The sequence below is a fragment of the Coffea eugenioides genome, chromosome 3 (assembly GCF_003713205.1).
Source record: "Coffea eugenioides isolate CCC68of chromosome 3, Ceug_1.0, whole genome shotgun sequence".
Classification (NCBI taxonomy): Eukaryota; Viridiplantae; Streptophyta; class Magnoliopsida; order Gentianales; family Rubiaceae; genus Coffea; species Coffea eugenioides.
The window spans coordinates 3,700,006-3,717,361 of NC_040037.1; the positions used below are offsets into that span (position 1 = coordinate 3,700,006).

Below are 17,356 nucleotides of genomic sequence, written 5' to 3' on the forward strand. Positions count from 1 at the left end.
GATCTTCCATTGGGGCAAGAAGTCAATGACCATTTACTAAATCCTACTACTGGTGCCATTACTTCTTCTTCATGCATAGTTAAAAGAAAAAAAGAGGTTCAAGATTTTCAAGGGCTGATGACGTTAAGATCAAGAAAATTTTTCGTGATGGATCAGTTGCACATTTTCTAACCCCCTGTAAACTTCATCAGCTGAATTTTGTTGACTACTTTAAAGATGAATGATAGGTCTCCAAAAGCCAAATCCTTTTTTGTCCTTAAATCTTTCCTTAGAGCAAATAAAAAGCCCCATCCTTGGTAATCCAAGTCTCGGCGCTAATTATTGCAAGATAAACAAGAGTTTAGCAACCAAAATCCCTTTAATTTCTATACGTAAGAAGCTGCCAATATATTGTGTAGCCATAGTTGTTTTAGAGAGTTAATGCAACATAAAAGCTCTTTAATTGTGGCATTAGAGAGCCCCACCAAGACATATAAGTCTTGGCCTCCTGCCTTATCACTTAATTGTGACTTTTCCCAATAAAAAAATTTCGTCAACTCCTTCTTCCCGTCGACTAGGTTAGAATAGGTTATACAAATATTATCGTTACGATAAACAAAAACATAAAAGCTCTTTAATACGATAATATTAAAGCAAATTAATTCTATGGGAAATCCGTAAACATTTCTTTGCTTACTGGTCTTGATGTAGAGGAAATTTCAGTAGATGCTGAGGAGATGATGCCGATAGTCACGCACGCTTCTTGAAATTGAAGGGTTTCACAAGGCAGCAATCTTTTCAAACGTTTTACTAAAGAAATGAAAAGTTTCTTTTCAACCATACAAAATACTACTACTACTAGATACATGATACACCTCCTAAAAGCCAAAGAGTAGTGTATATATATATGTATTCTACTAGTAGACAGGATAGAGATAGATTTGTCAGTCATACAAATATAAAGAACTATACAACCCATGTGCTATTCTTCATCTACTTTATTTCGTGAAAGTTCAATAATTTTTTTCTCATGGTAAATAAAGGATATAAAGCATGACCCCTTTCTCCCACTTAGCAGTGCGCCGAGAGGTCTTTGCCTTTCTGGCATCATTACGCTGTTGATTTTTTCTAATGGTGAATCATAGTACAACACATGTACCGTAAAAAAAAAAATTAATAATAATAAAGTAGCAGACGAAGGCAAAACCAAGAAAGTTACCTGCATGTTTTTTCTTCAGATTAATTTTTTTTACACTGATGATGTATACAAGGGTCAGCGTTAGATGAATTACAATTATGTAAAATTTGACTTTGAAATTCAACTTTTGCATATATGTTATAAATCAAATGATAATAGTGTATACACTGTCAGTCTATATAAAATTTACTCTCTTTTTTTTCCATCTAACTATTAACCTGTGCGCTGTGCCATAACTTCATGTATGTTCTGTTACACATGCTTAAATGTTACTACATTTCATAACTTAGAGAGGCTCCTTTTAAACTAGGAAAAGAATTCCACAATAAGAAACTGTCCCTTTTCCCCCTCTAAGCAGCACGGCATTAAAACCAAGATTTTCAGGAAGTAAGTAAAAGGGTAGCTGGTTTCCATATTCCGCTACAATTTGCAAAATGGACCAGATAATATGAGCTCCTACCCACCATCAAATTTAAATTTTGGGAATGTAGACTAGTTATTAAGTCAAATAGACATGATAACTATGACTTGAGAATTTTACCTTATACGACTACCAAGATTTTGATATCCTCAAGCAAATCATATCAAGAAAATTCACCATGACTAAATCCATAGAATAGAATACCTAGAGACAGACAAGTGAAGTAGGTTCTCTTAATAGTTAAAAAAAAAAAAATTCAGTAAAAGATTAGGAATCCAAGAAAGAACATTGTTGAAATCCCAAGCAAGGGTAAATCAGCCAATTTCCTTTCTACTCTTAGTCATAAGTAAGTGGCACATTGCATTACCCTATAAAGTAACGACAAAGTAACAACAAAATTTTTAAAAATTATAGTCGTTTTCAGAATCCCAATTAATGACATCATAACTACAATCTTCCGTTACGCTTTTTTACCATTAAAATATTCAAATTTCTCATCTTTTTCAGATTTTGATACGTTTGTATATCTGTATATACACATGTTAGACGCATAAATGCTGCAGAGTAGCAGGCGTGTATTTTTCTATGGCATTTAGTAGTATCTTAATGTAGTGAAAAGTTTGAGGGTACATGTAAAAGTATTTCACGCTTTTACAGTTTGTCACACTGACACAGTACCAACAACCAAACCAGGGAATAAAATGAAGATGGCCCTTTAGGGAAGAGAGAGAAGAGTTGGAGAATGTATGACTGCTAGAGAGAAAATGGGGTAAGAAGAAGCTCAAGCAGCTCGTGGGTTCTTCATATTCACAGCTGCTGATCAAGATTCTGTTACTAGATTTCACTTTTTTTGCTGTTTCTGGTAAGATTCTGACGTTGGTTTTCAGCATAAAGATTCAATCTTTTTTAATAGATTTTATGGGGCCATTTAGCTCAAGTTTCGTGCTTTATGTTTTCATCCAATACAGGAAAGTTTTGTGCAAATTTCTTGTAATGTTCTTGTATTGCTCTGTGATTACGTTTTGATGTTGTAGAGTTCTGTAACAAGGTTTAATTTTGATTAGTCAGTTTTGTCAATGGAGAGGTTAAGAACGTTTAATCAACAATTGGCGCCATGGTCCGTCTGCATGTGTGGTCATTTTGTTGTCTTGAATTGTGTTAATCTTGCAATGTGGCGCTATTACCTAAGCTGATCTAATTGTGGATGTTTCTGATCTTTGGTTGGATTTCCTTCTGTCAGTTTTTGTAACTAAGAATGCATGTTTGAGGATGCTTTTAGCTTAACTTGGGTACCAGAGAGTTAATCTGACATCTCTTCTTCTTCATGTAATTGGACCGATGAGGGCTGTTAAGTTTTGGCACTCTATACTTATAAGGGCATTTTGTACCATCTGTGTGTTGATATTTGTGATTTCAAGAATCATTCCATAATTGGAGTCTAAATATCTACTGACATGTTTGCTTCAAATTGATAGCCTTAGTTTTGACATATTTTGACCTTGCTCTTATTCACTGATCTAAAATGTAAATGAGATCTGATTTCATTTGTATCTCTTCATTTCAATGGTCCAGAACTTCTTCGTTTTTATCAGTGTGGTTACCAAAGTGAAGGATCATTGCTTCTAATCTCTCATCGTGTTTTTACATTGCAGGTATGGATTCTCTTTTTTTTTCCCTGTTGTATGACTCGTGTATAGTGTAAGGCTTAGTCAAAATATACGTCTTCTTACTTCTCAATTCATGTTTCCTTGATGATTGTGATGATTAGGTGTGAGCAAAAATAAACCTATCCAAGCACCTTGGGATTAGGCTGCCTAGTCTCAACAGTTGAACCTGATACTGGCCTGGAACCATTTTGCTTACTGGTACAAGGACCTGTCTTTTGCAAGGTCAAAGCCTATTGCATTGTTGCTTGTTGCTGGAATCATGGCAACTTTTCTCTCTTCTGAGTCCAGGCGCTTATATTCTTGGTGGTGGGACAGCCACATCAGCCCAAAGAACTCAAAATGGCTTCAAGAAAATCTTACAGGTGAATTGTTCTCTGAGCAAGATTTAATGTAATTTGGCTAATGCCTGTTGTCAGTAAGCTATGTTACTTGTGCTTGCAGATGAGAGAAACATTTTGATTGATTTTAATTTTTCAAAGTTCTGAGACAATTGTATATATTGTTAACAATCTGTCATATTCTTTTACATTCAAAGTTAGTGTCTAACTTATCATGAACAACCATGCCGTATAAAATGCGCAAGTTGTGTCATCATGCTTAATATTTTTTTGTCTTTTCGGACATATTCCCAAGAGATGGATTGTGGATACATTCCTTGACCTTAGTTTTCTGACATTGATACTCAATGTATTCTACAAGAGTTGCATAACATGTTTTCAAGGTGATAACTTCGGCTGTTGTTAGCATTATTTGCATTTCTTTACTCCATGTGCCAATGTTTGATCTCCCATTTGTGGCACTGGGGGAAAAAAATGAAAACTTTGCGTCATTCACTACCAAAAGCATTGCTTGAATCTGATTGCTTTTGCTGTTGCTTCTCAAATTAACAGCCTGCAGGATAACATTATTAGAACTTTATCAGCAATTGCAGGTTGCTACTAAATACACACACACATGCTGTAGTATCCATCCAGGCTTAAATAGGCTACACCTGCTTGCACCTCTGAATGAGTGTGTGCTTGTTTAGTGGACGACTTATGTCTAATAAAGTTATAAATCAATGTGGGATTTGTTCATGGTTGTTTAAGACATATAGCTTAGAAATCCTACATCCAGGTCTTGTACTTATCCTGGAGTGCAGAACTTGTACTTTCCTTTGGGAGAAAGAAGACAACTGTTTAAATCAGACTGAACCTTGTTGGACAGGAGTGAAAAAATGGTCCTAGAGGACCTAGGTTTCTCACACCTGGGTTCATACTAGGGTGATAATAGCATTCAAATTAACTGTCCTCGATAGTGACGTGATCATGATAAAATGGTTAAACATTTAAGTGCACTTTTCTACCCAAGAAAGGAAACTCTGAGTATTGAGCCTTCATAGCCAATGAAGAATATTGAATGAAGCCTGTTAGAGAAGACCTGTTACAAACAATGACCCTAACAATGAAGCCTGTTACAAACAATGACCCTAAGGCACGATAAACTAGTTTTGCTTTAATATGTAATCGCAAGCTTTCTTTTCTTTTTTCTTTCTTTAAAAAGAAGGAAAAAGAATGAAGGCACTGTTACATAGCTATTTCTTGTCGCAAATCATAGGTCTTTTTCCAGTGTAGTTTTTTATGTCAATTTTTCACTTTCTGATTCTACATCTGTACTAACGAGGATAAACTCTCCTGTGAACAGACATGGATGCTAAAGTAAAAGCAATGATCAAGCTCATTGAAGAAGATGCAGATTCATTTGCAAGAAGGGCTGAAATGTACTACAAGAAAAGGCCTGAGCTGATGAAATTGGTTGAGGAGTTCTACAGAGCATACCGTGCTTTAGCAGAAAGATATGATCACTTGACTGGGGAGCTGCGGCATGCTCATCGAACCATGGCAGAAGCCTTTCCAAATCAATTGCCTTTTGTACTGGATGAAGGATCACCTTCAAGATCTTTGGAACATGAGAGGGAGCCTCATACACCAGATATCCTACATCCCCTTCGTGCATTGACTGGCAAGATGAGTGAACCAAATTCTGAGGTGTCTAGTGCTGGTACTAGCAAAAGGGGATTGAAACAGCTATATGATGGGGCTGAGGAAACAGCCGAAGGAAGGTTGAGCAACACTCTGAACCATGAAGCAGAAAGTCAAAGTTTCCATGCTGAAGTATTGCAATTATCAAGTGAGAACGAGAATCTCAAAGCCAAGTCTCATTCTGAGTCTGAACGTGCACTTAAGGCAGAAAGCGAAGTTGAAAGTTTGCAGTGGGCCCTTGCTGATATGAGAATTGAAAAGGATTCTGTCTTTGTTCAGTATCAACTCTGTCAGGAGAGGTTAACTAATCTTGAAGCAGCGCTCCTTCATGCACAGAAAGACTCCCAAAGGTTCAGTGACCAGGCAATCCAGGCAGAAACTGAAGTTCAGACATTGAAGGAAGCCCTTTGCAGGGTAGAAATTGATAAGGAAGCTGCGCTAATGAAGCACAAGAAGTCTATCGAAATGATTTCTAATCTGGAAGGAATGGTATCTCATGCTCAAGAGGATCTAGAACGACTCAACAAGAGAGCCACCAAAGCAGAAAATGAAGCTCAACATCTGAATCGTGAAATTTCAAGATTGGAATCTGAAAAGGAAGCTGGCTTTCGGAAATACAATGACTGTTTGGAAAAGATTTCTCATTTGGAAAACAAAATCTCATTGGCAGAGGAGGATGCCAGGCTGTTAAAAGACCAGGCTGAACAAGCTGATATTGAAGTCAAAAGACTGAAAAAAGCTCTTGCTGAACTGAATGAGGAGAAGGAATCTTCAGCTCTAAAGTACCAACAGTACCTAAAGAGAATATCTGAACTTGAAAATGAATTATCTTCTGCCCAAGAGGATATTAAGCGTCTTAACACTGAGATGCTGACAGGCACTATGAAACTCAAGCATTCCGAGGAGAAGTGCAATCTGTTAGAGCTGTCAAATCACTCGTTACGTCTAGAGGCAGAAAACTTGATAAAGAAGATTGCAAGGAAAGATCAAGAGCTTTCCGAGAAGAAAGCGGAGTTGGAGAAGCTCCAGGTTTGTGTACAAGACGAGCACCTGCGGTATGCCCAGATAGAAGCCATGCTTCAGAGTTTGCAGACTAATCACTTTCAGTCTCAAGAAGAGCATAAAGCTCTTGCACAAGAACTCAAAACTAGCCTTCAGATGTTGAAAGACTTGGAGGTACGCAAGCATGATTTGGAACATGAACTTGAGCAAGTTAAGGATGAAAACCGTAGCTTAAGTGAACAGAAATTGTCCTCAGACATTTCAATCGAGAATCTGCAAAATGAAATCCTTTGCTTGAGAAAGATGAAGGAGAAACTTGAAGAGAATGTTGAACAACAAATTGGTCAAAGCAATAACCTTCAGAAAGAACTATCATCTCTGAAAGAGGAAATTAAGGGCCTGAACAATCGATATGAAGCCTTAGTGAACCAATTGCAGGCAGTGGGTTTAGATCCATCTTGCATTGGGTCTTCAGTAAGGAACTTGCAGGATGAAAACTCAAGCCTGAGACAAATCTGTGAAATGGAGCGCAATGAGAAAGGTGCTCTTTCCAAGAAGTTGGAGAACATGGAGGAACTTACAAAGAAGAAAGATTTTTTTGAGAGCTCCTTGTCAGAGCTAAATGGAGAGCTTGAAACATCACGTGAAAAAGTCAGGGAAGTGCAAGAGACTTGTCAATTTCTCCGTGGAGAAAAATCCATTCTTATTTCTGAAAAGGCTGTTCTTCTATCTCAATTGCAAGGCTTGACTGAGAATATGCAGAAGATCCTGGAGAAAACTGCTGTTCTCGAGAATTCTCTGTCTGGTGCAAAAATTGAGCTTGAAGGCTTGAGAGAAAAGTCAAAGGGCTTGGAAGAGATCTGCCAATTACTCAAGGATGAAAAGTCCCATCTTCTGAATGAAAGAGGTACCCTTGTTCTTCAGTTGGCAAATATTGAACGCCGACTAGAGTACCTGGAGAAAAGATTCTCAGGATTGGAAGAGAAGTGTGCTTTTCTGGAGAAGGAGAAAGAATCCATGCACTCTGAAGTGGAAGAACTAAGGATCTCTCTAGGTGTTGAGAAGCATGAAAGAACAAGCTCTACACTTCAAAGTGAGACTCGATTAGTTAGTCTGGAACACCACATTCATTTGTTGCAGGAAGAAAGTAGGTGGAGGAAGAAAGAATTTGAAGATGAAATTGATAAAGCAGTAAAAGCCCAATTTGAGTTTTTCATCTTGCAAAAATTTGTACAGGATATGGAGCAGAAAAATTACTCTCTATTGATAGAGTGTCAGAAACATGTTGAAGCATCCAAATTGGCTGAGAAGCTGATTTCAGAACTGGAGAGTGAAAATCTTGAGCAACAGGTGGAAGCAGAACTTTTGCTTGATGAAATTGAAAAACTAAGGTTAGGGATATATCGTGTGTTCAAGGCACTTGGAGCTAGTTCAGATACTCTCTTTGAAGACAAGGTTGAAAATGAGCAAGTCTTTGTACATCACATTTTAGGAAATATTGAGGATATGAAGCAATCTCTCTTGCAGTCCAACGATAGCGAGCTGTCGCTATTGGTTGAAAACTCTGTTCTTCTCACTCTACTAAGGCAGCTGAATGCAGAAGGCACAGAAATTGAGTCAAAGAAGGAATTCTTAGAGCAGGAGCTGGCTGCAACCAAAGATAAGCTTCTTATCACTCAAAATGAGAAGCATGGACTTCTTGAGATGAACAGGCTGTTTAAATCACAGGTAAGTGAACAAAACAAACAAGTTATGTTACTTGAGGAGGAACTGGAGAATCTTGGTGTTAATCAAAGTGAAATGGTGAATGCCTACATGAATTTACAGGAGAGATTCTCTGTTGTGCTTGAAGAAAACAGATATCTGTCAAGAAAATTTTCAGAACTTAAGATGGAGAAATGCGTGTTGGAGCAGGAAAGTGATGTTCTTCTTCAGGAATCATTGGCTTTTTCAAACTTTTCTATAGTTTTGGAAAGCTATGGAATTGAGAAATCTTTAGAACTAAAATTACTGTCAGAAGATGTGGAAAATCTGAGTGGGGTTATGGATGGCCTTAATAAGGAGGTCAGCCTATTGCAAGGGAAGTTGGAGTTGGAAGAAACAAATAATATGTTGCTGAGAGATTCAGTTCAGAGGTTGGAGATGGAACTACATACAGTGAGACAGTCAAATGATGAGTTGAAGCAGGAAATTGTAAGTGTTAAGGAAGTCTTGAGTCAGAAAGAAGCTGATATTTTGGAAGCAGAAGAGAAGCTTCAAGCAGCGGAAAGCCTAAATTTGGAATTGTGCAAAACCGTGGACACACTGAAGACTGAGAGTCAAGAATCATCTTACATCAAAGAAAATCTGGAAAAGAACCTGCTTAAATTATCTGAAGACAACAGCATGCAGGGCAAGGAAATTGAAGGCCTCCGTGAAGTGAATGAGAACTTGACATCTGAACTGTGTAAACTGCATGAAAAATGCGAAGAGCAAAGGCTCAGAGAAGAGAAGTTGAGTTCAGAGCTGAAAGTTAAAAATGACGAGTATGAACTTTGGGAGGCTGAGGCTGCAGCATTTTACTTTGACCTTCAAATCTCATCCATTAGGGGAGCTCTATATGAGAACAAAGTGCAGGAGCTTGCTGAGGTTTGTGAAAGTCTCGAGGATCATTCTACTTCAAAAACTCTAGAAATTGAAGAAATGAAGGAAAATATCAGGTCCATGGAGAATGCAATAGGCGAACTAACTGCACAGTTGTCAGCATATGACCCTGTCATAGCTTCTCTGAGAGATGATGTGGCATCTCTGGAATATAATGTTTTGCATCAGACAAAGCTTGCTAAAGCTGATCATTTGGAACCAAAGGTACTGACACTGAACGCTTTCCTGCTGTTATTTGTTTAGGGCAAGGTGGGAGGAAGGGATTCTGAAAAGGTATATGCTTCTTGTTAGGAAGATTAATTTGGGAGCCTACCACTACAATGTGGCTGCTTCAGGTGGAAATTTCAGTAAACGTAAATGAAATGCTTTTGATTTTCTTAGCAATGACAGGGGAACTATGGGTTTGTTGGAAGTGTCTTTGACTGCAAATTTTTTTTTTTTTTTTTTTTTTTTGTTTGGAAAGGAGTTTTTGGGGTGGGGGGTGTGGAGACGAAGCTTTTTTGACCTCGGAAGTTGGAACTCTAATGGTACATGTTCTGCAACGGATTTTTCTGTTTCCCTCAAGAATCTTGTAACTTGCTTTGAGTAATATTTATATTATACTTTTGCTGAAACATATAATCTTTTAATTACATTCACTTTTTTGCAGTGTACCAGATTGGGAGTACTTCCTGATGAAAGTTTCCATGATAAACCAATGGACCATCAATCACCCATGCCAGTTGGCATTCAAGATTTACAGAAGCTGCAGTGTAGGATTAAGGCAGTTGAGAAGGTAATGGTAGAAGAGATGGAGAACCTTATTTTACAGGAAAGCTTAAACACACAGGCGAAGCAAGAAAGAGTTATGAATGAGACAAATGACTTGATACCTCGACTCAGCTTCAGTCAGGAAAAAGTCAAGAAGAAGGAAAAGAAGAAGGTGTCTGGGAGGAATCTCAAGTTGCAGGAAGATAAGGGAGAGGGCATTGAAATCAAGAAGGGAGCTTTAATGAAAGATATTCCGCTGGATCATGTCTCAAGTACTTCACTTCATGGATTCCGCAGGAAAGGAAATGTTTGCACAGAGAGAACAGACGATAAGATTCTTGAGCTGTGGGAAACTGCTGAGTGGCACACTCCGGATCGCACTGGAAGTGTATTCGAAAATTTGGCCTTTGCAGCAAGTGAGGGGGACATAGTATATGATCAGTTTGAAAGTACAAGGCAGATGGCAGGACGCCCGTCTACTGGTTCTGAAGTGGAGAAGGAGTTGGGTGTTGATAAACTCGAGTTGTTAACAAACATTACCATTTCAAATGAAGACGTCCACAACAGGATGATCCTTGAGAGACTTGCTTCTGATGCACAGAAGTTGACAAGTCTTCATCTGACGGTGCAGAATTTGAGGAGGAAATTGGACACAAACAAAAAGAGCCAAAAGATTAAAGATGTTGATCTGGAAACAGTCAAGGAACAGTTGCAAGAAGTCCAGGAGACGGTCATTCAGCTGGTGGATTTAAATGGCCAATTGATGAGAAATATTGAAGAGAATCCTTCTTGTTCAGGTGGAAAGTCTTCAGCAGAGTTGAAAGAGGATGAAGATGCCAGGAGAAAGGTGGTCTCGGAGCAGGCACGCAAAGGGTCTGAAAAGATTGGAAGGTTGCAATTGGAAGTGCAGAAACTCCAGTACGTCTTGCTTAAACTGGAGGATGAAAAGAAAAGCAGAGGGAAAAGCCGATTTTCCAAGAGCAAAACAACCATTATTCTCAGGGACTTCATATACAGCGGGAGGAAGAACAGTGGACAGCGAAAGAAGTCTCCCCTTTGCGGATGTTTTAAGCCTTCAACCCCTTGTACTCCTAGATGTAATTCGATCCGCCGCATGTAATGCTAATAACTGTTTTGCCTTTTTCCTTTATCAGTCTCTGCAATGGTTCTTAAATTATGTGACCGGACTATTTCTAGAAGCAGTTTTAGAAGACTGATCTGCTTAGACTAGAGGAACTGCAGAATTAGATTTGATCTAATTCAAATAATGCTGGCAGATAACAGCCCTCTATCTATTATCTGTATCTTTTAGTGCTATGTAATTCATCAGAAAATTTGCTGAGATTCACTGTATGCCTCTCCATGCATAATGCACACTTGGTCAACTTCGCCGTATGAATGGTCTTCTTAATTCCTGAAATTATGGAGAATCAGACGGCCTTGTACCAAAGATATACTACAGCATGTTAGGAGCACAAAGAGGATTATCTGTACCATTTCTGGTCCCGAGAGCAAGGTCCTTCTGATCAGCATGCATTCCAAGAACTGAGTCGTAAATCGTGACAATTATTTTTCTTTGTTCAGTTCGGATACTTAATTTATCCTTTGCACCCGTCTTCTCTAAATTGTATATCTCATCATTGCTTTTCTGGGATGAACAATTTTGCAGGCTCAAAAAATCACACTGCGGAAGCATATTTAATTATATTTGATTACACGTATTGATTAGACGTATGCAAAACACATGGAGGAGAAGTTTTCAGTAATCACTCAAAAATTATGTACTTTACAATTACCAAGACTTTTCATTAGTCTGTATCAATTTTTTCCTCACTCTTATATATACAAATATGAAAGTAGAGATGCAAACTTCATAACAAAGAAACTTGTGCATTAAGACGTGTGAACTGACTTGGATGACAACATATAAGCTCTGCAACACATTAACCATGTAATAGATTCATAGTCGCCACAATTTTGAAACACTTCTGAGTTTTAAGCAAATTTACTAGCCAAACGATTGAGTACTGATCGCAAATGACTGTTAACTGACTAATTGAACAAACTAGTCTGGTTTAGACTTTAATTAGAACATCTTAGCAACTTTGTTGCACATGCCAAATCACAAGCTGAATGGTGTATTGTCATCTTGGAGACATGGATATTAATTGATGATGCAGCTAAAAGCAACCGTAACCATCTGCAATTAAGTATTCTTTTGTTGATACGATAAATTCCTACACTAGGAGGAGGGGGAGGACCTGAAGAGGCCCAAGGATAATCCGGAGGAGACTGAACCACCACTGAATCAGACGGGTGCGTAGTGCAACCGTTTGGATTTTTTAAACAAAGCCACTTTTTAATGTGGCGAATTAGTAGAAGGCAAGGTCCAAACTTTAATGCATTGGTGGTAGCCACCAACCCAAAGGCTGGTGGTTGGGATTTAATTTAATCGGTTTCACTAGCAATAACGCAAATATTCAAACTATTCTTTTTTTTTTTTTAAATTAGCAAACGTTCTAAGGATCTTTCTTTGATTTACTTATTATTTATAAATTTTGTTGGGTATGATTTTGACTAAATCTACAAATAAATGCATAATCAATACTCTATTCTAATTTCTAAAGTACGCTCATGATTATTTGACGATAATTTGGCATCATTGTACTATCAGAGTCCACGACAATAATCCACAATTTACATTCATTTCTTTGAAATTTCATTAAAAATAAGAAATGATTTCGTTACAACTTACAAGCCTAGGGAAACGAAGTCCCCTAAAATCATCTTCCAACTAGGTAAGAGGGTTGGGGGTAGAGAACTAAACAATACAAAAGATTCATTAAGCTCCACGCTAGGCTATTTGTTGTGGTACACGAAACTCATGATTCATTGTCTTGATAGTAGCTCTTTGTACTTCCACTAGAATACTCCGTGGAAATTGATCAAAATACTCCTATTCTTCGGAAGAGGAGTATAACGACACAACGGTAATTATCTAATCTACTCCTATTCTTACTTTATGAGGAGGGAAAAGCTTTTTCCTACTCTCCTTTCTGAATAAAAAGTATTATACGTGTTGTATGTTGCACCAAATGGAATTATGCTTTTTGTATATTGCACTAAGTCGAACTTGAACTCCAACCTAAGAGGAGAGCTTTAATCCGCTCTCCCCAGCACCATCAAGTACTAATGTATGGCAAAATTGGATGGAAACTACTCTTAAATTGGAACTTTCCAAAAGCTGTTGGTTTATAGAATTTCTATCCTCTCTCCTACTTGGATTTGGAGATGGACTCTATCCCAGCAGCAACTAGCAAGTACTAATACATTGCAAAATTGGGAACTAACCGTTGAATTGGACTTTCCCAACGCAATTGGTTTACGCGTCTCATTCTATGATATCGTTCCGCCCCCTATAGATTCCTTCAGACATCTTATACTTGTTAGCAGTACCTTCAACGTTCAGACACTTGAAAAGGTAAAAATACTTCATGAACAAGTGTTGGTCGAATAATTATCGCATCAACCCCGGTACCGAAATTCAGTTCGCATGCTGTTTGTTAGCTTGTACTGCAGGCTGTAGTTTAAGAAAGAAACCCATTCCGTGTCAGGCCCTTCATAAACCCCACTCCCCCGGGGAAATCAGGCCTTGTTTGGTGGCTGGTGAGAAAACTTCAACATGATATTGCACGTGAACGACTAATTCGTAATAAACTTGCAGCGCCAATCGATTCAATAACATATGAGAGAGAAATTAATTGAAACAAAACTTCATTTAATTAAGGCCAAAACCATCAATGTCCTCACCTAACAAGGCAAAATTGCTTTCCTAATCCTTCATCCAACAACAAAATATGAGGCTGAACAACATATACTTGTCCAAAAAGAACAGAACCAAAATGACCAGTAAAAAAAGACACGAGAAGATTTTCAAGCCCCAACAACTTCAGTTGCCTCAGCAACTGGTTCCTCAGCAGGCCTGTCCACCTTCACACCAACATCCTCAGAATAATCACCATGTACCTACAAAGACAGGCAGATAGTTTTAGGTACACAACAGTTTTCCAAATCATGCTTCTGTTTTCCTTTCTATGACAAAGTAAGCTTCACAATGCAACAGCTAATTTGTCCCCGGCATGAGCAGGGATTCATGTCAAAGGAAAAGCACCAAATTTGCAGTTCATTTTTCCTAAGATTGCTACTTGATACAGAATGACAATACAATACATAGAAGTAACATACCTCCATCAACTTGCCGAGATCAAATTTAGGAGCTTTCAAGATCTTAGCTTTCCTAATAAACACATTCTGAAGTGGGTAAATGCTAGAGGTTGCCTTCTCAATCTCTCTGCCAATTAATTCAGGAATAAACTTCAGGACCAAATCCTTCAAATCACAAGACTGTGCCTGGTTTACCATGATTTCACGCATCTTCCGACGAATCTAACAGAGGAAAAGCAAACACGTCACTCGCCCAAAGAGGTAGGCAAACAAAAAGACAAGACAGCAAGAACTAACACAGGAATAATACTGCCTTATGTTAATTAACACTGCCACATACTTAAACATCAGACAAGAAAATTGGTGTTCAATTCTTGCTCATTTAACATAAAAGTGCTGCATTTTCATACATTTAAAGTAAACCTGTACAGTTCGATAATGAGAAAAATTTAGAAGACAGTAGCAAAAGAAAAGACATGATTATAGCAAACTTACCTGCCGTATCTGACTTGATTGAGCATAACAAGTCCTCTTCTGCTGGTTTAAACGCTTCTTGGTAAAGCCAATGCAGAATAACCTCAGACTATAGTTATCAGTTGTCTTAACATCAACATGAGCCTCAATCAAGGATTGCCATTTCCTCACAAGGGACCTCAACTTATCAGTAGTAAAATTCATTCCCTGCAATGTTACCCCAATCACAAAGCATGAAAAAGAAATCCAGGCAATTATAGTAAGGTATACAAAATAGATAATACACTTCATACCCAGAAGTTTGTCAGGACATTTTTGCCCTGAACATCCTCAGCTCTCAATCTAATTTTTCTGAAGGCATGCTCCTCATCACCCTGAAGATCAGCTAGGGATACCTCAAACACACGATGCTTGAGTCCCTCAGAAGCAATCTGAAACAGTAAAAAAAAATCAGTTAACAAGCAGTCCATGTTGTTCATTAAGAAGCTGTTGCAAGAATTATGAACATCAAAAAACCAACGGGACAATAACTTGAGAGTCTTGTTTGGTACGTGAAGGCATCATTGCTTGAAAGGTAGCACAAAGTTACTTGAAGGTAACACAAGAACAACCAACTCAATTGACGAAGTAAATCACAAGAAGGGGAAAAAAGGTAGGGTGAGCATGACAGTTAAAGGCACAGTCATTCAGAGGGTAACATGAACAACCCCCTTACTTGAAATCACAAGACAAGGAACAAAAAGTGGAAATTGAACTTAAATACAGAGTCTCTACAAACACTACTAATACCAAGTCCAGAACTGCCAAAATCACCCAAAAAAGTATTGACCTGCGCATTAATTTAGCCAACTTTAGTCCAGCCTAAGTAATACATTTGTATCTCCCCAATGACCAGATGAACCCTAAATGTACATTTCTGCTCATTTATGACAACTTGATACACTTGATCCGAATGAAAGAAGTCTAGAATTATCCCATACTCGAAAAGGAAGAACACAAAAAAAAATACACTTTTTCTCAGCAAAATTACACATGCATTTGCAGACTACACAGCCACATATCTTAACAATACAAGAACTGAATTCTGAGCGCTAATACACATACGCAGGGAGGAAAAGTGTGAGACACTACGTGAAAATTGAGATTACCTTTGTACCCTGGGTACGGGACACAAGGGTTTTGCCAACGTTTCGGACAGAAAAAACAGAGGGAGCCTTGATATCATACCAATCCTTCTTTGCAAATGGATCAGCTCTACACATCCACATATAAATTCCAAATCAGAAATCAAAACCTTTTCCTAATTAAATTTCCAGGACCAAAAATGAGAAGGCAAACAAGAAACCCAAAAAGAAAACAGAGAGAAAGAACTCACGCTTTCTTCTTTCCTCCCTTCTTCCCCTTGGAAATCCTCTTGTTCTTACTGCATTCAGTCCATAAAATGCGGCAATTAAAAGATGAATATATGAATAAAAGCACATATTTTTCTACATAATCAGATTAATAAGTGGAGAAGAGAAGAGAAAGTACCCAACGGCCATGGTGGAGCTCCGGAGCTGCGGCGACGACAGAGAACAAGTAGAGTGACAGCTCAACGACTGCTAAGAAGGAGGAAACCCTAAATATACAAAACCCTAGCTTTTCTAAACTACGCTTGTTATATAGGTATGGAAATTATACGAATTGGGCTGTTTACATTATTTGGACTCCTTCCGATAGTTCTTAGGCTAGATTCTGGACCCTCTTTGGGTGATCTTCTTTTTTTTTTTTTTTCAAGCAAGTTATTGTCTCTTAGTGCTCTCTTACATTTGGGCTTCACTGGGCCTCCAAGTCTGTCGAAATGTTTTAATCAAGTGCATGCTATTTTTTTTTTAATTTTTTAAGAATTAATCGAGTGTTTTTTTTTTTGAAACTCTAGTATGAATTTACATCTTAAAGTCGAAAAGGCCTCATTTGAAAAGTCATTTTTTTTCCAAAAAACTTGTACGTTTTTTGACAAATTAAATTATTTTTTATCTCATATACATTAAATCATTACAGTATATTAATTTATAAAAACTTCAAAAAATAACAATCCAAACAAGGCAAAATTGAGGCATTGTTTGACAAGTTATTTTTTTCAAATAATTTGTACACCTTTTTTTAAGTACATTTCCAATCATATTTTTATCTCATATATTATATATCAAATCGTTACACCATTTTTTTTAAAAAAAAAAAAAAAAAAAATAGGCCTCAAAGTCTTTTGCTGGCGTGTTGCGCGGGCCCCATGAGCTACAATGATGGATTAGTCATTAAAAGTTTAAAACCGTAAATCGACGCTCATGTTCACGGACTAGACGGAATATTCCTGAAACACAATTTTAATAATTTGGCGGAGAAATAGGTAATGTGCCTTTTGCGGTCTCTTTGAAGTCCATTCCACTTTTTTTTGCCTTAAATACATGATATCTTCCCTCGCTTTGTAATTAGAGATTGGTTTCAATTTACCCTCATAGTCACGGACTAGAATTAGGAAGAATACCCCTGAGACACAATAATTTTGTTTGGCGTACTCCTCATATTTTCTAATTGCATTAAAATTTGTGGTCATTCACTTTAATTAAATCAGTTAAATGACAAACAGGAATTGCACTTCAGGGGGGTATTTTGTCTATTTCATGAACTCAGAGGATGAATTGAAACCAATTTCTAATTATAGGGGACAATATGTATTTAAGCCTTTCTTTTGATATCCATTTATGCCTAACTAACAAAATAATTAGATGGGAAATGCCCTTTTGAATTCTTCTTAATTGCGTTGATTGATTAAGCCAACTTGCTTTCTCTTCTGCATCATTTTCATCGACCAAATTTGCTTGTAACACAAAAATGTATGAGGATTCGGAATTCCATTAAGAACATTTCAAAGTGTCAAGTGCAATTACAGCTTATGAACACATGACTATACCATTTTTTGGCTCATGTAACTCCATTT

General features: G+C 37.6%; 2 protein-coding genes across 2 annotated transcripts; one reads left to right on the plus strand and one right to left on the minus strand.

Moving 5' to 3' along the window:
• Positions 1-2,318: 2,318 nt before the first annotated feature.
• LOC113765666 (protein NETWORKED 1A-like) lies at positions 2,319-11,034 on the plus strand. Its single transcript, XM_027309902.1, has 5 exons — positions 2,319-2,460; positions 3,171-3,250; positions 3,367-3,627; positions 4,949-9,135; positions 9,581-11,034. The coding sequence occupies exons 3-5, from the start codon at positions 3,525-3,527 to the stop codon at positions 10,799-10,801; spliced, it is 5,511 nt and encodes a 1,836-aa protein (XP_027165703.1). The 5' UTR covers positions 2,319-2,460; positions 3,171-3,250; positions 3,367-3,524; the 3' UTR covers positions 10,802-11,034.
• A 2,400-nt stretch (positions 11,035-13,434) lies between these two features.
• On the minus strand, positions 13,435-16,018 carry LOC113764717 (40S ribosomal protein S3a). The gene is made up of 7 exons (XM_027308688.1): positions 15,910-16,018; positions 15,755-15,802; positions 15,528-15,633; positions 14,673-14,810; positions 14,401-14,586; positions 13,927-14,127; positions 13,435-13,707 (listed from the first exon to the last, which is right to left on the minus strand). Exons 1-7 carry the CDS (start codon positions 15,918-15,920, stop codon positions 13,615-13,617), a joined length of 783 nt encoding a protein of 260 aa, XP_027164489.1. The 5' UTR covers positions 15,921-16,018; the 3' UTR covers positions 13,435-13,614.
• Positions 16,019-17,356: the final 1,338 nt, after the last annotated feature.

Excerpts from the sequence above, each read along its gene's own strand:
- LOC113765666 (XM_027309902.1), top strand. The coding sequence starts at position 3,525 with ATGGCAACTTTTCTCTCTTCTGAGTCCAGGCGCTTATATTCTTGGTGG. Across the intron at positions 3,628-4,948 it reads GCTTCAAGAAAATCTTACAG|ACATGGATGCTAAAGTAAAA; the intron begins GTGAATTGTTCT and ends TCCTGTGAACAG. Across the intron at positions 9,136-9,580 it reads CTGATCATTTGGAACCAAAG|TGTACCAGATTGGGAGTACT; the intron begins GTACTGACACTG and ends ACTTTTTTGCAG.
- LOC113764717 (XM_027308688.1), bottom strand. Across the intron at positions 15,634-15,754 it reads AAGGGAGGAAAGAAGAAAGC|AGCTGATCCATTTGCAAAGA; the intron begins GTGAGTTCTTTC and ends GTGGATGTGTAG. Across the intron at positions 14,587-14,672 it reads ATGTCCTGACAAACTTCTGG|GGAATGAATTTTACTACTGA; the intron begins GTATGAAGTGTA and ends GTAACATTGCAG.